The sequence below is a fragment of the Medicago sativa genome, chromosome 2 (genome assembly GCF_051527215.1).
Source record: "Medicago sativa cultivar Bolivia chromosome 2, Bolivia_mono, whole genome shotgun sequence".
Taxonomy (NCBI): domain Eukaryota; kingdom Viridiplantae; phylum Streptophyta; class Magnoliopsida; order Fabales; family Fabaceae; genus Medicago; species Medicago sativa.
Genome location: NC_140750.1, coordinates 31,547,818 through 31,569,498, shown reverse-complemented (window position 1 = coordinate 31,569,498; position 21,681 = coordinate 31,547,818). Strand labels below are relative to the sequence as shown.

The 21,681-nt window shown below is 32.7% G+C and overlaps 2 protein-coding genes across 3 annotated transcripts; one reads left to right on the top strand and one right to left on the bottom strand.

Moving 5' to 3' along the window:
- Positions 1–1,999: 1,999 nt before the first annotated feature.
- Positions 2,000–8,029, bottom strand: LOC146946249 (dnaJ protein ERDJ2A-like). Of its 2 annotated transcripts, none has more exons than XM_085744394.1 (11): positions 7,817–8,029; positions 7,083–7,295; positions 6,863–6,958; positions 6,581–6,701; positions 6,370–6,476; positions 5,888–6,105; positions 5,608–5,785; positions 5,367–5,486; positions 4,368–4,454; positions 3,472–3,582; positions 2,000–3,068 (listed from the first exon to the last, which is right to left on the bottom strand). In XM_085744394.1, the coding sequence occupies exons 2-11, from the start codon at positions 7,266–7,268 to the stop codon at positions 2,238–2,240; spliced, it is 2,055 nt and encodes a 684-aa protein (XP_085600520.1). In that variant the 5' UTR covers positions 7,269–7,295; positions 7,817–8,029; the 3' UTR covers positions 2,000–2,237. The 2 variants fall into 2 exon arrangements, with proteins under 2 accessions (XP_085600520.1, XP_085600521.1); XM_085744395.1 differs by having other exon boundaries at positions 7,965–8,029.
- Positions 8,030–15,155: 7,126 nt separating this feature from the next.
- On the top strand, positions 15,156–16,732 carry LOC146946248 (E3 ubiquitin-protein ligase ATL4-like). Its single transcript, XM_085744393.1, has one exon. The coding sequence runs from the start codon at positions 15,651–15,653 to the stop codon at positions 16,551–16,553; it is 903 nt and encodes a 300-aa protein (XP_085600519.1). The 5' UTR covers positions 15,156–15,650; the 3' UTR covers positions 16,554–16,732.
- The last annotated feature ends 4,949 nt before the right edge of the window (positions 16,733–21,681 follow it).

Below are 21,681 nucleotides of genomic sequence, written 5' to 3'. Positions count from 1 at the left end.
CGAATACCTCAATCTTCACCTTTAAGAAATAAACTAGAATGTACCCACCTGTTGCGTGCGGTGGCATTTAGGGTGGGAATAGGAAAGATTTTCCCACCATGGGAAAGTAAATTTCTACCATTAAATTAAACAGGATCATTGATCTTATTATAGTCTACACACACTATATCTTTCCCCATTTTGTCTTCAACCTCTCTATCATCTCTCTCCTTTCACCACCATCAAACTCAAGTCAACAACCTCACTATTTCTTTTTTATTCCTCACAACCTTTGATTCTGATAGTTTTTTGTTACTACAGAAAACCACTGTGCAACCTTCATCTCTGTCACTGCACCCACCCTCTGGTTCAAAAGGTATAACACATACAAAAAAAAAAAACATACTCAACCACACCTAGTACATAAAAAAACTCAAATATAAATTCCTTGAAAGCACAAATATGTTGGTGTCTTTGTTGTATTATATTGTTGATGATGAATGTGGTGGTTTTTATTTTATATTTGAGAATGAATGAAGAAAGCACTTATAATTAATTCATGCGATGGTTATTGTTACTGAAACTATGCTTCTCAACATTAATGGTGAATTTTTACTTTTTTCCGTCTAATTATTGAAAATTGGTGTTAATTTTGGAAAGGGGTTTTTATGCCCAAGAAAGGTGTTGAGAAAACAATTTCATGTCAAACTGCAAATTTCAAATTGAAAACCAGTATTGAATTGGATCTGGTTTATTCACGTCAAACTGTGATGAAGTGGTTTGTTGAATTGAGTTTGGTGGTGGTGGTGAAATAAGAGAGATGACAGTGAGGATGAAGACAAAGTGGAAAAAGATATAGTGTGTGTAGACTATAATAAGATCAATGATCCTCTTTAATCTAATGGTAGAAATTTACTTTCCCATAGTGGGAGAATCTTTCCTATTCCCACCCTAAATGCCACCGTTGCGTGGACGTAGAAAACTATGAACTAATTTAATCATAGAAGTTTAATTTATATGCACTGTCAGTGTAAATTTATTTTATGCATACGTACATATTGTCACATCAATTAATGAATTAAAAACACATAGCATGTCATACTTAGATATAGCAACACATCATTAGATGTATGCGTAAAACTTCTTTTCATGTATAAATTAAACAGTAATGTAAGAGATGACAATATTATTTAAAGTAGGAAAGAACTTTCTTTATGTAAACGAAAGTGTAAATCCTCCTCAATCTCCCCTAAAATTATGCTCATCTATCAATGTAATTCATTGTTTTATCAAAATTTCAAAATAATCAAAAATTGTACAAAACATTGATTGGTTTGATCCTACTTGTATCATCTTTACTTTCTTAATTTCTTATTACTAAACACGTTAATTATCTTATTGAGGCACTGATTCACAAAATTATACTAGTATTATACAGCTTATAGATAGAGACATTAAGCAGAAAATAGGAAAAGAAATCCATATCAAAAAAGCAATGTGGTTTTATGTTTTGAAGATCGGCTATAGTAGCTATATACTTGCATGTTTTCAAATTTCAATGCTTAAAAAAAGGCATATGATAACAAATCAGAAAAAAGCATGTGATAAAAGGCATTGTGGATGCCATTAGAAAATAAAACGAGTTTGAATTGCCTCTATTCAAGCAATCAAAGATATGTGGGTTGAATGTGTTTTGGTTGGTAATATTCATTTCTAAATTAAAAAAAAAAAACAAAAAAAAACAAATCATATGGTTGAATATGTTCTGAAGTGATATTAAGAGTGAAAAGAATCTCCCATTTGGATATCCATAATTCCACTCCATTCACTCAATAAAGCATCTCTCATAAAGAAATGCTATCAATGTTGCTCATTTTCCATACTTCAGATGCAAAAACGAAGGGCTACTTAGTTATCAGCCACAACTGAAACCAGGGGGAATAGTAACACTGGGACTCCCTCAACTAAAACTATCTAATACAAAACTTAGAAGCGTCCGAGAACGGAAACTGAACCAAAATTTAATCCTTAAACTCATTTTCCATACTTTAAATGTTTCAGATAACATGAGAATTTAATCATGATATCAGCTAAATAAAGGTATGAACAGAAGTCCAAGTATGAATGTAGTCCAACAGATAAACTAAGATGGACAGTATAGATGACTATTGCTACAATTCATCTTCTACCAACCAAGAGGAACAAAAAGATGAGAGTATGGTTCTAGTATCCTTTTGAAAAACAAAAACAAAAAAATCTCATTCTTCATCAGAGCCGGAACTTTCAGCAGCTTCGCCATTTTTATTTGTGGTTCCATTAGCAGCTTGATTCTTATTTTTGGAGTTTTGATCATCTTCATCTTCACTATACTCACTCTCGTAGTCGTCATCATACTCCTCATCCTCATTGTCCTCATCCTCCTCAACGCCATCCTCCATGATAGGTCCCTCATCAGCCAAAACAGCACCCCTGGTGCCAGCCCGGGTCCGTTTCAAAACTTTGAACTTTATATTTGTCTTCCTGTCACAGCCCAACCAAGAGTCGCACAAACAATAGCATGTCAAATTATAGTTACCCTCTGATGGGGCCTGGAACTTGCCCATTACCAATCTAGAGCCCCCCTTCACCTTCTCCACTGCTTCGGCAACTGCTTTACTGGTCTCCTTCGGGCTTGCTCCGGAACCCTCCTTAGATTCTGCAATTGCCTTAGAAGCAGCAGTTACAGCAGCACCTTCATCCATGAAACTAACCTTCTGAAAAAACCACACATTGTTCGAAACAGAATCCGCAAGCAAAAACCAGAAATTCTCTTCCTTGTGAAATGGGTAGTGAGGGGCATGGGGAAGGGCCGCAATCAGGCCATTACCCCTTTTATTATTAATCCAAGCATGGATGGTAACAATGTCACCTTCTTGTATACCCTCTTCTCCTTCAGTCTCACATGTTACATCAAGGGTCAAGGAAGGCATCATATCGAGGACAATCTCAATGTCTTGTACTTCTTCAGAAGATAACCCTGCTGTTTGAGTAAGTAGCTCAGCTCGCTCCTGTGAGTCCATCTCATAAAGTTCCTGAAATGTTCTTACCTTCTGCATAGGAAGAAGAAAAATGGTTAGTTCCAACTTCCGACAGTCGTGAGCATGGGATCAAATTGGAAATTCAGTATGACATAAAAATCAATTGGAAATCCAACATTTAAATTTCAAACAGCCATCAGTTACAACACTGTGGGCCAACTGTAGCATTTTCACATAATTAATAATACAGCCGCTAGAACCAACATGAAGAATATCCCTTTAATCCGTATATATGGTACTAGATCCAACGAGTAGCTAGCTAGCTACAATTGGATTTCATAGAAAAATGTGCATAAATGGTTTGCAAGTATGTTAACCCTCAAGAACATTAGACGATGTAAATACACAAGAAATAGCATGGACACAAACATTTAGAGCAGGAATATTTAACCATATGTACAGTGTTTTAACGCACCTTACGGGCCACCTTCTTAACAACAGACTCAGTAATATGGGGCAGCTGCAGAAATGGTGCAATGCCTTCAGGTGATCCACCGGTAGTCTTTCTAGCACTGAGAGGAACAGCCTGCATAGGAGGTCATAAATCAAAAAATAAATTCCTATTAAAGTTGTTTTAAAATACTGAGAAAGCAATAATATTAGTTGGTAAAATAAGCGGCTAGAATGCTTTGTTGAACAAGGAAACAAACATAAACAAAATGAAAATTGCACAACTTGATTCCATATCATAAAATTAAACTGACCAGACAGCTTTTCATCCTTAACTAAGAACATATCAATACGTGCAGCATAACCCAAAAGGCATCAGAATAAGAACCAAAAGGTACTAAAGGAAACCAAATTTTTTTGATAGCATTCAACAAGCACAAGCACTTTTAAACAGTTTTTACATATAAAAATTGTAATAATTAAGCAAAATAGCACATCTCTATCCTATGATGAAAGCTTCTCCTATAATAATAGACTATGAAATGAATGGAGGAACTTGATCGAATATTGACCCTCCTTGAATAATGGTCTTGATTGAATATAATATACCAGAGACAAAGGAAACTGTTGAAGTTTAATTTACAATTACATTATTCATTAGTCATTACATCACATGCATCTTTCATTACAAGCAATTAAATTTGATTCCATATTTTTATTGTGATGAAAGAAAGTATCGGAGAAGAGGAATTTACACCGTTCCCAGATCAGGGTATCACCACAACCCTTAGCTAGGGGGGCTAAGGATTTAAATGTATCAGTTAAATGTAATTCCTTCATTTCCGTGCATATGTAAAAGTGCAATTGGAGGAAATAAAAATGACCCGATAGTAATACTTTACATTGACTTAGATTCATTACCTGGATGATACATTGAGAAAGCTCAACCACACCGATCGCAGGTCTCAGCCACCCATGTCCCTGAGCATTCCGTGGTATAACTGCCATCTTTTACAGAGACTAGCGCATTAAACAATGAGGGAAATGCAAATATAATAGATTCAAAACAATAAATAAACATAAGTATCGTATATCCATCACATAAGACAATGATGACAAGAAAAACTTGATGATCATAGGGTGCAAATGTGCTTCATTTTAAATGTGGTTATCATCTTAGCTTCGGTACTGAAAAGCTCAGCAGTCTCAGTAATTCAATAAGGAAAGTACTAACATCTATCAAAACATTTCATATCAACCCACACACAGGAATGGCTTACCGCAAGTGCAGTTCAGCCTGTTTCTTTTAATTTCTTTAGTTTTAGAAAATTTTGGAGAAATTAAGTAACGTATTTGCAAAAACATTTGGGATTGAGTTGGTCAATATAACATTATTCTTTGCATATAGTTGTCAATAACATAAACCACGCATCTAAAGATAGTTACAACCACTATTTAGTTCCTTTCATAATATAAAACCATGTTCCAACTTCCAATACATTTGTATGAGGGAAAACTGAATATAATCCACATGCTTCCTTAAGGCGTTTACATAAAACTTATCTTGCTTTAACCATACACAATTTCAATTCCTCTAAAATGCAGTTCGAATAAAATCCACTTCAGCCATTGACTGCTTTCTATCACTGTGACTACTGTCTTAAAGCAACTTGACAAGTCACTAAAACTCAATAAATTATAATTGTTTAAATTGGATCCGGGCATGGGTACATGCAGTGATTTAGTATGCATTGGAAAATATTTAAGGATTCAGTGTTTCAAAATTTTGTTATTGAAGCAATTCTCTGAAAAAACAATTTTCAAAATAGGGTGCAGACTAAAGGGAACAACATGATAAAGAAAGCAAGAACATTAAATCTAGTCTACCAATAAGCAGAAGAGAAATAGTCAGTTAGTCACCTTCATTAGCTCTTCGAGCAGGCGAGGTGCTGTTTCCAAAATCCGTCTGAAATCACTTGCTAAAGATGGAGACAACGCTCCAAATTCACGAGTCAACTGAGCTTGAACTAACAGCTCCGTCTAAAAGAAAATAGCATGGTTGTGAGCACACAAATGACTAATTGAAATCAGAATAGAATATGTATGTACCCAATAAAAAAAGAATAATCTATTTGGCATAGCCTGCCATACAATAAGATACCTTAACTAGTGCAGGATGCTGCTTCCAAAATTTGGCCTGCTCTTGCTTAATGTTCTTGAGGTCAAGATTCAACTCACTCCTTACCAACATAAAAAGCTTCTGAAGAGGTTCATCATCGGTCCTTCGAACTGGAATTTCCATGTATTCAGCAGCCTTTGTGAAGACATCCATGACTTTGCTGTACATAATAATATTCACATCAAAAATAATAACAAGAATGAAAGATAAATGGTGTGGGTTCTCACCCAAATTTGAAAAAAGAATTGCACAAGAAATATACCTAGGGGCCAAAGAAGGCTTCATGAAGTAATAGTAAGTGGAAAGTGTTTGATGCATCACATAGTTTCCAGTATACTTTGATGATCTTGAGAGATAGACAACAGCAATGACCAATGGCAAGAGAATGCAAATACCAACAATCCAAAGCAAAAGTATCCCACCAGATGCCCCATCAATATTCAGAAGGAATTGAGGGAGAGCTATACCCATTTGAAATCCCTGCAATAAAATATTCCACATACCCCACCAGAATGTAAACTATCAGAATTCGTAACTGAATTCTTAACAGCTACTAACTGAATTCCTAACTGTGATTAACTGAATTCATAACTGTCATCAACTGAATTTCTAACAGTGACTAACAGAATTCTGACTTAGGAAAAGGACAGGAATGGGCCAAAACCCAGCTCCAAATACAAGGCAGACTATATATTTTCCTAATACAAACAAAAATACAGTTTTATTGCATTGCAGTTTTATTACCTGTCTGCCATCAGGATGGCCATATTTCTCGTAATTTTCACGAGCTACTGGATCAGTCAGAGCTTGATAAGCCTTAGCAATGTGCTCGACAAAGTACTTGTGTGCCTCTGAAACAAAACGAATAAGAAACAATATCAGTTACATGGGTAATTGCAGAAAGCCCATTTTCTTGCAAGCATTAAAGTTTGCAAAAATGAGAAACTTCTTCAACCTGGGTCTGGATTTTTATCTGGATGGTATTGAATAGAAAGTCTCCTATATTTTTTCTTAATTTCAGACTCAGCTGCTCCTGGCTCTAATCCAAGAATACTAAATGGATCAAAAACTGTGATCTGCATAAAATTTACAAGAGAAATCTCAGAACACACCACATCCCATTCGAACACTCGGCAAATAAGTGAAATGTTATACAACATATACAACACACACCAATACTAAATTCAAATCTCATGCAGTGAAATCAAGAAATTCAATTTAACAAGCGATTGTTTACCTCACTACTCATAGACTTTATGTAATAAACCAGAATAATCATAATCACCCAAAGCAGTAACAATGTCAAGTTATTATACGTCGAGACATTCGAAATCTGCAAAATCAAAAGGAAGAAACAAACACAAATCAGAATTCCGAATTAAATCTCACAATTGAAAGTAAATAATACGCAACAATTTAAATCCAGAAACACGCAGATACGGGTAAATTGATCTCACCCTTTGAAAGATGGATTTGCGGTACTTCCCTGATCGAGAGCAGTCATTGCACTGACAGTGAATGCTCTTCGATTTCTTGGAAGCTGCACGACACAACTTTGTTATCGTATACGGAACTATAGGAATGGCCATTATTGTCAATATGAAAATTGGGAACAATGCACTTGTCTCCTCCGAAGCCGCCATTGTCGCTAACCTTCAGTACCCAACAACCTAAAACAACACAAATAAAACTCTTGTCAGTTTGTTATTAATTGTTACTACTCCTAATTCAATCTATAAACATCGTATTACATAACATTTTAATCAGAAAATCAACAATTAAGAAATAATTAACAGTAACACCACAATCAAAACATAATTAAGATAAAGTTTCAAAACAAAAAAAATAACCCTGGTGAAAAACCCAATCTAAGTTTCTTTACAAAACTTGAAAGAAAGAAAAAAATTGAAAACACAATTATCAAATTAGAATTAAAAAAAAATACCAACAAAAAACACAATTATAATGATAATATATACACTATTGAAATTCATTTCATAGATTAGATTCAGAATCAGAGAGAAAAATAAGAGCAGAAAATTGTGAAATCACGCAAAAAAAAAAAAAAAAAGGTTAATCTAATCCAATTGAAAGTAAACAAAACAATGAAATTGAAGCAATAAATCAAAGAGATCGAGATTATACAAAAACATGCAACAATAATGAAATTGAAGAATAGTAGAAACAAAACCTAGGGATTGAAAGGTCAACTATGAAATCGAAGGAGATTGGGAATCGAAAATTGGATCGGACAATAGAATGAAAATTTTGTTAAGTTGTAAGGAAAAAAAATATTTATGTAGCAGTAAATTGTTTATGTTAAAGTGTGTTACTGTTACCTTTCACAGTTGAATTGAGGTATCTCACGCGTCACGTTACTGTGTTGTTACGTTTTTGTTTTTGATTTTGAGTGTGTGAAGTGGTGATGTGTGTTTCGAGTCTTAAACCCTTTTCTTAACTTTCATAGCTCATTGCTCAAACACACACACTACCCTTTTCCAAAATTAAAATATTCTTATGTCATTTAAATTTTTATTGTTAGTTAGTAATAATTTTATATAGGTCAAATCGATTTTTATGATAAAAGTTGGTCAAATTATTTGTTAGCTAAAAGCTTAGATTTTCTTTTGACAAAATTAAATGCTTCAATAAAGCTTATAAATTGTTCTATTTAATTAATTTAATTCAAATTATTTTATCCTTTAATTTATTTTATTTTACTATTTAAAATAAAAAACCAATAAAATTATCATAGATAAAAAACATGTACTTCTTTCAAAAACAAACACGTACTTAATTAATGGATGATTATATCAATTTTTTAGGGGAGATAATTATATCAATTACTAGCATGGAAACCCGTGCCAAGCACGGGTTAGAATTCCGTCAAACTTAAGAGATAATATTGCGATGTAGCAAAAGTCAGTTAAAGTTCAACATTAGATGAAAGAGTACAGGTTGAACATCAAAAGAGTGAAAAACTCATACTTAAGCCTTAAATTTTTGGATGAAAATGTAGTCTCATTTTCACCGTGTGGTTGCCCTTTCTCCGATGAGTTAATCCACATTATTGTTGACTTCTCCAGAAAGTCCAACTGTGGTATGATATCATGGTTCAACGTTGTAGGGGAGCGGGAGTGTTCTAGGTGGTGGATCACGAACACGGAGAGTCTGACACTTAATGGAGAGATGTTAATGTGTTAAGTGTAAGTTAAAATTTCACATTGTATGCAAGAGTAGATGTGACCAACAAATAAATAATATGATCCATGCTGTAATGCCTTGAGACATTGGATGAAGGTGTGATGTTAAGCTCACTCGTGTGATTGCACTTAACCTAATGTGATCATACAACTCAATTTTGACTCTCACAGAAGTTCCAACGTTGTGATATTTTTATTTGTTAGTTTTTGAATGTCGTTTTGTTTAATTTTTTATCTTAAATGTCAAAAAATTATTCAACCTCTGTTATATCTGATTCATTCACTTTTGGTCTTTGGTAAGATCTGACAATAGTAAAATGTAGATGTCTTTTGTTGAGATAAAAAATACGTACATGTTTATTAGAAATTTTAAATTGTTGTGGCATTTTTTTTAATGAGTCTAATATTTTGGTAAGATAATTACATATTAATTCTTATCTCCTTCAATAAATGTATAATATTACTTTTTTTGATAAGGCAAAAAAAAACAATCACCAACCCATACATGTATAATATACTTTTTTTCAATAAATGTATAATATTACCAATAACTCATTATATACTTTATTATCTTAGAGAAAAACAATCACTCCTTACTTGTTTCTCTTTTCATTTCTCTCATGTTCAAATTCATTTTTCGTCTTCTTTATTTTTCTAATATACTTTCTCCTTTCTCATGAAAGAAAGGAACAAAAACATTTCTCTGTAAAACCACTACCAACCCATATTTTTTTAACATGTTATGTCTCTGATCTTATTTGGCTCTCTCACCAGATCAGAAATACAGACTGTCTCACACATAATAGAGATATGTTTATGTGTCATGTGTGAGTTAAACTTCTACCTTGGAAGCAAAAGTATATATTGAGAAACATGAATGTGAGATGACCAATATACATAATGTCTTTCAGGTTTTGTGTGAAGATGTGGTGTCAATCTCATTTTTGGGGTTTATCTTAGTCAAATGTGATGATCAATCCATTATAAGCTTGCTCAAAACTCCAAACACTATGATGAACTATTTTTTTTTAGTTTTTGGATGTCATTAGTTTAATATTATTATATTAAATATAAGTTTTTAGATGTTCACTCTCATGAAAGAAAAAAAAATATCCAATCTCTACTATTTTAATACGTAAAAATGATTTTCTATTTACTTAGGATATTATTTTCATAGATTAAAAAAATCATGAAGAAGATACAACGATTAAGTTATAATTGAGTAATAAAATAGAGTTGAAACTATATAATAAAATCATAATCAGTTTTTTTTAGTACAATTTAAATCAATAATTATTCGCCTATTTTGATTTATTTTTGTTGTGCATGCCTTTTGAATTGTTAGCATGTATAGAAATGATTGACAAAAAATTATAAAATTTTCACCATAAAAAGGACAATTGCTTTGGCACGTGAAAATCTTCTCTTTCTTGATTTGATTATGAATGTTCATAAAAATTACTAAATTAATATGAGTAAGTAATAATAACTTTGAATGTTCATAAAAATTACTAAATTAATATGAGTAAGTAATAATAACAAAAAAGAAGTAACGTGTTTATTGTAGGAAATTTACAAATGAAGAATTAAGAGCAATTAAGTCTTGTAAGCAAATTAAAATGTCACGTGTACTATCTTTTTTATCTTTATAATAGTATAGATTCGTAATTTCGTATATAGTGAATGAGTTAAATTGTATATACCAACAATTTTTTTATTGATATATCAAATCACTTTGTTTTATTGGTGCATCTAATCAAATTGCTTTGTTTTAAAATATAATTAAAAAATATGAAAAAATAAACAAAGACAATAAAAAACCAACCAACAACATTCCTTCAAAAAAAAAACAACAACATTAACGTAGCAAAATTATAATTTGAAACGGCCAAATTATTTTTTTTAAGGAGAAACAACTAAATTATTCCTTAAAAAAACTAAATTATATATTTCAGCCAAAAAAAATAAATTATCAACAAACAATTTGATGATAATGCCAGTAAACACTAAAAAGAACATTAGTACGTGTTTATATCCATGTTTCATAGAGAGAAAAAAAATCTCCATGTTTCATAGATCCTTATCAATCTTTCTCAATCTTAATATTCTTCAAAAATTCTTGGACGAAATTGTACTGCTGCTACGTGTTGATCCTGATATCAAATGATCGCTTGAAAGGTGTGAGTTCAAAATTTAGATGTCTAATTGCTAGGTCTAGCCTCCACGTTACATATTAGATCCATAATCCCTGACTTTGATAAAGAAGTTTAGAATTTATAAGTGAATTAAAAAAAATGGTAGATAGTACTATCAAATAAAAACAATACAATGAGAGAAAACTAACAGAAAATAGTATAAATGAAAACACCTTTTTACCCGAACCACCATCATATACAACTTTCGTTACGATATTTGGAAAGAATTCTGAATTCTTTGAATGAATATGAAATGGTGAAAGTTGAACCAATATTTATAGAGAAAAATTGAGCAATACAATTGTTGATGCAGATCTTAAATTAGAACTTTTTTCACACGTAATTATAAGACATTTATGGACATTAAAGGGTGATTGTTTGTTTAGTGGAAATACACATACAAAATGAAATGGTTGTAGGTTCAATAGAGAGCATATTCTTATAGGATGATACTTTTGTATTGGCATTCATATCGGTATCAATTGTAATAAATGGCAAGGTCAAACATGTGTTAATATGTAACAATGATTTATCAATAGCCAATAATCAAGCTACAATTAGATGATGAGGTCCACATGTGTATTAGTGATGCTTAGGTGTGTAATACATTAAATGAAGTTTAACATAGAAGAGTGCCAAGTGTACTTTTCAAAAAAATTAAGGCAAATATATATAATAGAGATAAGTTAGTAAATATTATATTAATATATAATGCATATGTCTATAGAGTAGTGAGAAATATGTACTATATAATAATAATGTGACTAATTTACAATTCATATTTTGTTCGTTTAGAGGTTACAAAGTCAAATATTTACCACTAATCTCATAATTCATGGACTTGCGTATATAATTAATTCACAAAGTAGAAGAATCGCTGTTATTCTTAATATCATTTTTCCTTGTTCGAAAAAAAATCATAAAGTTATAAAGTGAAAACAAAAAAATCAATTGTTTATATTGCAACGGTAGATTATATTGTTTTTTCAAAGGCAAAATGAAGAATTTATGATTTGTGAATAGCTTGTCGGGTCATAAGACCAAATGCGATAGTACTTACTACACAATATTATATGTGAGTTTTTTTTTTATGTTACATAGGGGGTCAATGGCCCGAGAAGAAAGTGACTACAAAACTATTAGACGAGGGGTAGTTTATCTCCAACACATTAACTTTTAACAAGTGTCTAAATTGGGACGGACACATCTCAAAAAACATGACATTTGAATCTAAATAGCAACCAAGATTCACTAAAGCATCTACACATTCATCTACATCCCGATAAAAGTGTTGATAAAAGTGTTGACATACAACCTCCCACCCCTACTCCAAGAGACGTTGAATCTTAACCAGCGACCACCACACAGGCTACCCCTCCCAACTTTAGAGAGTATATGAACCACCACTAATAAATTGATGTGAACCTCCACAACAACAAGTCCTAACCTTAGAGTATAATCCCTCAAACGCACCCCACAACTCTCTCATATACGTACTACACAAACCTACCTTCAAAAATAAATTGGTTTACTTGAATTTATTAATTGGTTTACTTTATTGAATTTATTTATTGTTTCACATTTATATTTAATAGGTTGGCTTGAATGTATTTAAAAAATAAATTGAAAATATTAAATATGATCTCAAAAAATCTGTCGTTTACAAAGTGTTTTTTTAGATGTGTTTGCGAGGCTATTTTTTAAGGATTTTGGAGGTGATGACTTTACATGGTTGGATCTTAATATTCCAAACTTTATCCAAAATATATGTTAATTTGTATAGTGTCGGATGTCCAATTGTGTGTCCACAAAACATTTCTCCAAAGTTATCTCATGTCTCTCTTATAATGTTTCACATCTTAGTACTCTTCCTTGTTTTCTTCACTTTTCCTATACAAAAGCTTCACATTTGTGTGTGTACATATAAGCCAGGTCTTATGATCTTTGAGGATTTAACTTGTTTCTTTTCGACCAATGAATGAATAAGTACTTCAATTCCTTTCGCAACAAATAGAAGAGGTAGGCTACACAAGAAGCTTCAAAGCAAACTTTTGAAGAAGAGGGGTTGAAGAATTATGTATAGGCCACCAAAATTTAGGATCTAACTTCCACAAAATTTTCAATGGAGTCAAAAGAAGCAATAGTATTTGCTTTTGATGACAAACTTCTTCAAAACATTTCTTATATCCTATCCTCAACAATTGTGAAAAACTTTTTCAAAACACTTATTCCTCTATGTAGATATATATCTCTTTGCACAGCTTAGACCACATTTTCTTATATAATATTTGCTTTTAATTTCATCTTAAGCATAAAATACTTTTAAGAAAATAATTTAGCTATAAAACTAATCAAACAAGTAAGAATTATTCGGATGGTAGAAAACCACTGATATTATTATTTGCATCAAACAAGCAAGAATTCAATAATAATGGTTTCCCATATGAATAGAAAATTCTACACATGACAGCTTTAAGATGGTCTCTATCTTCTAAGCTAAGTGTACTCTTTCAATGAAGTGCTCTATTGTGCTTTCTAGGTTGGCAATGAAACATGCTTATGTTTCACTCTATTTTTAAGTCAATTCAACAATTGATTTCAATTTAGCTAGGTACTCCTCATTTGCATAATTTGAGAACACATGAATTCCAAATCCACAAGTTCTCAAACAAATGAGCTTTTACTGTAGAGTAAGAATAATAGCTTCTAAAAAATCACAAAAGTTACAAGACTACAACTTGTTTCCATCCTCTTCTCCTTATTGTAACACGAGGAGTGTTACAATGCCTTTTTTTAATATTTTTTCTAACATTTTTTATTTAGTGAAATCAACATGGGTCTTGCATTTTGGAAATTTGTTCCATATAAAGTGGCGAGTGAGATCGACATAAAATTTAACCTATGAGAGATTGGATACTAGAGAAAGTGTTGGAAAGAGAGCTTTTCATATACGAGAAGCAATGATTATCTTGTTCAATATTACTGTAAAAAAACTTGCTTAGAATTTTTTTTAACTAGAAACCGAAGGATTTGGTTCTTACTTCTTACATTGTAAAAAGAATGCTCTTAATCTTGGTATTAATAAACATGAGAGGGAGGGAATGATCAAACGAATAAAGAAGATACAAATATATAATTTATTTGAACTATAAAGAAAATAAAATAGAAGAAAATAAAGTAAAACTTAAAAACGAAGTCTCTTGAAACATGCCCCTTAACGTTGGAAAAATATATCTAGGTGACGTATTTTAATTTGTTCAATGTGGAAAAATGTTGAGGGGAATGATTCTATGAATACTTTATACTCGTGTTTGGATGTGGATAGTAACTTATTTTCAGCATATGTAGTAGTGTGTGTGTGTGTGTTTCGACCATTGTACGTTTGTGGTCCCATGCTAACTAGCCATATTGTTACTGGCAAAATTTGATCCCATATTTATCAACCTCTACCAAAAATGTGACCATTTTGCCTGTGAATTGGGCCTTGAAAATTTCTTATTATCAAAACTTAGAAGCCACGTTTGGTTCTATAAGTTATGCTAACGAATTTGTGACATTGCAAGTGGTGATAATGAGCTTGTGACATTGCAGGTGGTGTTTGAGGAATCATACTGATCGGACATTAAAAGTGATGGTTATATTATATAGCAAAACAATTTGGATTTAATTTGAAAGAAATGAATGTGTGGAAAGAAGGGGCTCTTTGCATCAGATTACTAATATAATGAGGATGAATTATAATAATTGATACATTGATCAGCGGTGACTTGTATTGAATTACAGTTGTACTCTAAAGAACTCTTGTGATAAAAAGTCATAAAGGGCTCTAGTAAGTTAAAATTACATTGATCCAAATTACCAATTCTAATCACTAAATGACATATGAAATTGCTAAGTTTGATACAATTATTCATATCATCATAGACATAGAACCTACATCAAAACTGGGTACAATTATTCATTATTTCCTAAAAAAAAAAAGTCATTCATTACAATGTCACTTAACTATATCATACAGAACATACAATAATGAACACTAGCACAAAAGAAATGTGTGGTTGCATCACATTAAGCATATATAGGCTTGTTTTTTCTCTTTTCTTTTTCCTTCTTGAATTTTCTTAGCTTTTTTTTTTTCTTTCCTTTTTCTCTTCGATTCGTTTTTCTTTAAAAACATTTTTGACTGCCAAACACTATCCTTTTCTTTAATGTCAAATTATTTCTTTATTTGACCAATATTTGGTAAACAAATGCCAAGAAAAAATACTCATGAGTTTTCATAATACAAAGTTATACAAATAAAAAGGGAAAAAGAATGAAATAGGACCAAACATGACCAAAACAAATTTGATAAAATGAACACATTCGAGGAAAAAGACAAAGACAGTCCTTCTCCATAGTCCATGTACAATTACAAACCTGCTCAACAATTGTTCTGTTTTTCATAACCACACCAAAATGCTTTCACCAACTTCACCATAACAGTAACAATAACAACCAAACCTCAACACACACCCCTCTCTCTCTCAGTACATGCCACGTCATCATTTTTTCAATTCTTTTCTTTTTCTACTTCAAAATCTGAAAAACAAAACATAGTTAGTTTCACTGTAACAACAACGCGAAAATGGGAAACACAAATTCCTCACACAACCTTCTCATAACCGTAACCGTTTTCGCCGTTACCGTCACCGTTTTCTTCATTCTCTACTTCATCCTCCGTCGCCGTCGTTTCTCTCCGTCATCCTCCTCCACTGTTAGAGTTTCTCCGGTGACGCCTACTTCATCAACCTCATCTTCCGTCGTTGATTCTCTTCCGATTTTCACTTTCTCCTCCATCAAACGCCGTTCCTCCACCGTCGTCTCCGGCGACTGCGCCGTTTGCTTATCAAAGTTCGAGCAAAACGATCTCCTCCGTCTTCTTCCTCTCTGCTGTCACGCATTTCATACGGAATGCATCGACGCGTGGTTAGCGTCGAATCAAACCTGTCCGTTATGTCGATCATCGGTATTCGCTTCGGAATCGGAGATTATGAAGATTTTCCGTTCATCCTCCACTTCTTCCGGTAACAACAGCTTCCGTTTGGAGATAGGCAACATCAGCAACCGCCGTGAAGCAACCGCAACTGACAATAACAATAACAATAACAATGTCGCCGGAGAAACTGACCGGAGGACTTACTCCGTCGGCGCGTTCGAGTATTTCGTAGATGAAGAAGCTGAGATTCCGGTTGGAAACACTAATCGCAGAATATTTTCCGGTGAAAAAGACGATGCGGCTGTGCTTGCGGTGGAGGTGGAGACTCCGGTGGCTTCTCAGGCGAGTTTGATCGGTGAAGGTAACTGGTTGAAGGATTACGTTGATGGTTTAACAAGAGTGATGTCGTTTCGAGGTTCTGGAAGATTCTTTACTGGTAGTAGTAGAAGAAACGACGTCGTAGCTGGTGTTGGAGATTTTGATGTTGAAGCTAATGGTAATGGATTTGGGGAAGAGATTAGTGAGATGTTTAGGTGGATTTCAGGGGTTTAAGAATGGATTATCGATAATGATGTAATTAAGAAATATTTAGTGAGGTTTTCGATTTTATGAAAATATATTGAATCTGTGATTATCATTAGTTAGTACTTAGTATATGTTTGTTAAGAAAACAGAGGTTAAGCACATGTAACAGAGACATTATTGAACAAGTTTCAGATTGGTGAATATAATTTGCATGATTTTCAAATATTTTGTGTTGTTAATTTTTTTTTTTTTGAAACGGCAATTATTATTTACGTCGAGCGTATGCAAGGTGCACAACAAACTCGCGGATAGAAAAACAGTAGACATACAAAAGCTAACTGTTCAGCTGAATTGCTTTGTTTTGTGGCAAAATGTCTGAACTTAAAGGATGTTTGAAAAACTTATAAGAATGTGAAAGAACTTTTTAAGAATGTAATTTTGACAATTATTTTTGTATTTGACAAGGGTTCTATAGATTAAAGTAATTTAATTAATTATGTTTTATCCAAAGTTGTGTGTGTGATATTTGCTATGTTTTGTGAATTTCTGTGAATGTGTGTGATGAAAAGTGAATGACTGAACAAGTGTTTAGCTCATTTTGTATGGATTATGGAATGGAATATGGATTACCAACCATACAAAGTGATACCAAAAATACCTAGCCAACAACACGTGATGTCCTTTACTACTCCATTTATGAATGTTGGTCAATGACAGCTAAACCATAATTTCTTTAAGTATCCTCTTATTCTGAATTACTGGAATTACAATATGTGTTACTTTCTACAAGGTTATTTTTGTATAGTTAAAATTAAACATTTGTATTCTACATTTATAAGAAATTCGAGCTCTTTCTATTCTTACAAACTCATGTGGTACCATTGAAACTTGGGATGAGTTGCAAGTAAAATTTAAAGGAGCAATTTTGTCCAATTAAGAAGTTCTTAAAAACACGGGCTAAGATCACAAGTTTTGAGCATGGCTACTCTGAATCTCTCTATAATGTTTGGGAAAGATTCAAGCTACTGTTGAAAAGGTGTTCAAGAGAAGGTTTTCATGACATGAGTCAGATGGAAACATTCATATATGGGTTGGGAGCACAAACAAGAATGTTCTTAGATGTCCCATCTGGATGCACTATGAAGACCGAATTCGAAACACAGGCCTTTAATGAACTAGGGCCAAGGTTCCTTTCAAAATCAACAACCAAGAAAACCTTCTTAACTTGAGGGAACCTTGACTCAGTTTATGAGGATCGCTAAAAGTAGTATCAAGATATGAAGGTAAGTACATAAACTGCACAAAAAAATAACGAGGCATCTGTTAAAAACCTTTAGACTCAAATTGGTCTATTGCCATGATCCTATTAGAATAGAGTCTTTGTCCACTTATAAGCTCATTTGATTAAAAAAGATCCGTTTGATAACAATCACTTTCTCACAAGCTTATAACTTATTTTTATGAGCTTATGTCATTTCATATTTATAAACTACTTCAATCGTTAGATTTACCAAACATTACAAATTCAATCAGCTATAAGCTAGCATATAAGTCATCTGTTATAAGCTCATTTGCCCGCTATAATACTTTTTATGTAACATTTCTACCGTGGCCATTGTCTTAAAAAGGAGAAATGCGAGCATTTGATAAAATATTTAAAGTAGAAATTTTATCTTAAAATTTTATGTATTCAACACATTAAAACATCAAAAAGCTACATTTTTTACATGAAAATTATCAAAGTTGATAGCAAGACAAAAAGAAAACCAGGGCATTGTCACGGACCTGAATCATGACTTTGAATGCTAACACTACAAATACGGATCACATGTAGTCAGAAACACATGCAATCATGTATCTAAGAGAGATTTTGCCATTTGATCAATATCGAACGATCAAAATTCAAAGTAATTTAAATAATAAAAATAATTAAAATGTGATTGGGAATCGACAATATAATTAAAATTTTGTTAATAATGATCATTCCACAAAGACATTTCGGTGTCACCAAATATCCACACTCCAAATGTACCATCCAAATGCATTAATCCACACTCCAAATGTCCTGTCTTAGCACAAAAGCGTGTGTTGAGATTGCAAATCAACTACAAATATAGTCAGAGTTTTTCTCATAAAATTTGGGCAATTCTCACCCCCTTGAGATAGCTTTTGGGGTTGACTCAAAGCTAGCCCAAATTATAAGTGTCTCTCTACACAGAATCTAGTGACACCAAATGTTTCATCATGACTAATTACTTCTTACCTCCAAAAGATAACAAAGTCTAGGAAGGATCACCATGCCAACTACAATAAATATAGATGATGAATGATGTTACCTCAGATATCAAAGTAATTATCATTCACGTCATAATTCAATGCAGATTGAAAACCCTTGCACAGACCAAAACCACATAATTATGGGTATCATCAAGACAAATCCTGAAAAATCAGAGCACAAAAAGCCCATAATATGAGAAATATAACCATATGACAACATAAATTTGAAAGAATTTAAGTATTCAACAGTATCTTCTACTTGCTGAAACATACCTATGGTCGCCGTTGTAATAATTGAAAATTATTAAATGGTATAAAGATCTCATTCTGTCTATACTATAACCAACGATCAATTTTATCCCTTATTCCTTTTTGTAAATCCCAGTGATTATTAGATAACACAAGTGCATCGTCTACAGAACGATCAACTTTTTCAAGTTTCAGTCTTAAATACATTATTTTACGGTCTAGTGAGTTCATAACTTCTGTATCATCCTTATCAAGATCTCTGTCGAAAGTATCGACATCACTTATTAACCTATCTACACCTTTCAAAAATTCACACTCAACGAAATCTAAGTTGGATTCCTAAGTAGGCTCCTTTCTCCTAGACTCTGTCACAACTTCAAGTAATAAAATTCCTACTTTCTTCAGTTGTTTAAAACCTCTATGACTCGCCTTCCTAAATTCATACTCAAGGACATATAAAATCTGGTATAATTCAATGATTCTTGCATCCATGCTGCTGGTATTTACCACTCCGGTAGAAGGATACACATTTGAGAGCACCTTCCCAATATCACTTAAAATGTATTCATTCCAAACAAAAATGTCATTCCTCAAATTCTGCATCTTAAAGTACGCGGTAGCCTTACTCACTTCTTCATTTTCTATCATTTTCATCTTTAAATCTATATCGGAAAACGTAGGACATGTAGCACCCCGTTTTCCCAACATATAAATATTATAAAATAAATCAGAGTTCATCACAAACAGGATGTCACCTTTCGTTCTTCAAAATATAAATAGAGTTAAAAGCTATTCTTTAATTAAAACGACTGCTGTCAATAATTTCAAATACGTCGCAGCGGAAAAATCTTAAAAGTTTAAAAACAAATACTTGACACTAAAGGCCTCAACATCATAAACAACTTATTAAACATTCCATTTCAATGGTTCATCAACATAAATCATAAAGACACGCAACAAAAGGAAGCAATGCAAATAACCCCATCCCGTTACGTGTTAGACCGACCCTAAGACGACGCGTGAGAGAGTCGACTCACATCAGCAGCTAATCCTGGTTATCTGCACGTTACCCACGTAGAGGCAACATTCAAACAAAAGGGGTGAGATTTCACATTCAATAATGATAAGCATATAATTCTATAAAAGAATTTAACAACATGAAACAACAACAATGTATCATCAACAATGCTAATAAACAATGAGTCAAGTAGAGAATTTAACAACACAAAACAACAGCATATCATCATCAACAATAGTAATAAACAATGAGTCAAGTAGAGAATTTAACAACATAAACAACAACAATTAAACATTGTTAATGTTTCACATAATTTCTCAATAACAACTCATTAATTATTTCGACAACTTGACAACACGACGACAACACCGACAACTCAACATCAACGACAATGCAACGACAACAACATCAACTTGACAATGCACTATGCATGTGGTACCAATCAGGCATCAAGCCCCCAACTTATAGAGCATAGGCTCTTAACGTGGTATGAATGATTAAGCATTCATCGGAGCATCAAGCCTCCAAAGCCTCATAATTCTAATTAATTATATTCCTCCACTAAATAATAAAATAGAGGTTACTAATAAATATCAATAGGCAACAAAAATATCACTCAGTAAATAAATCAATTAAATTATAAAAAGACTTTAAACTCAATCAAATAAATAAATAATAAAATAGGGCGTTACAACTCTCCCCCACTTAAAAGAATTTCGTCCTCAAAATTCAGAGCACAGGAGAAAATGAATTTAATTATTGCTTAAATATCTTAAACTATATATAATAAAATAGAAACTTCGAACAATACACAAAAACGACATTAAAGTTAGTCAGTTAAACATGATCACATAATAAAACATAACCATTAATTAGAAAACACAACGACAGTATTCAACCGTCACACGACACAACGACTCATCTACTTGACCGGACGGACCGATCTGCTCTGATACCAATTGTAACAACCCGTTTTCCCAACATATAAATATTATAAAATAAATCAGAGTTCATCACAAACAGGATGTCACCTTTCGTTCTTCAAAATATAAATAGAGTTAAAATCTACTCTTTAATTGAAACGACTGCTGTCAATAATTTCGAATACGTCGCAGCGGAAAAATTCTTAAAAGTTTAAAAACAAATACTTAGCACTAAAGGCCTCAACATCATAAACAACTTATTAAACATTACATTTCAATGGTTCATCAACATAAATCATAAAGACACGTAACAAAATGTAGCAATGCAAATAACCCCATCCCGTTACGTATCAGAGCGACCCTAAGACGACGCGTGAGAGAGTCAACTCACATCAGCAGCTAATCATGGTTATCTGCACGTTACCAACGTAGAGGCAACATTCAAACAGAAGGGGTGAGATTTCACATTCAATAATGATAAGCAAATAATTCTATAAAAGAATTTAACAACATGAAACAACAACAATTTATCATCAACAATACTAATAAACAATGAGTCAAGTAGAGAATTTAACAACACATCATAATTCAATGCAGATTGAAAAGCCCTTGCACAGACGAAAACCACAGAATTATGGGTATCATCAAGACAAATCCTAAAAAATCAGAGCACAAGAAGCCCATAATA

Coding starts and splice junctions, on each gene's coding strand:
- LOC146946249 (XM_085744394.1), bottom strand. CDS start 7,268: ATGGCGGCTTCGGAGGAGACAAGTGCATTGTTCCCAATTTTCATATTG. Junction 5,487..5,607: donor AGCATCCTGCACTAGTTAAG/GTATCTTATTGT, acceptor ATTTTCTTTTAG/ACGGAGCTGTTAGTTCAAGC. Junction 4,455..5,366: donor TGCTCGAAGAGCTAATGAAG/GTGACTAACTGA, acceptor TCTCTGTAAAAG/ATGGCAGTTATACCACGGAA.
- LOC146946248 (XM_085744393.1), top strand. CDS start 15,651: ATGGGAAACACAAATTCCTCACACAACCTTCTCATAACCGTAACCGTT.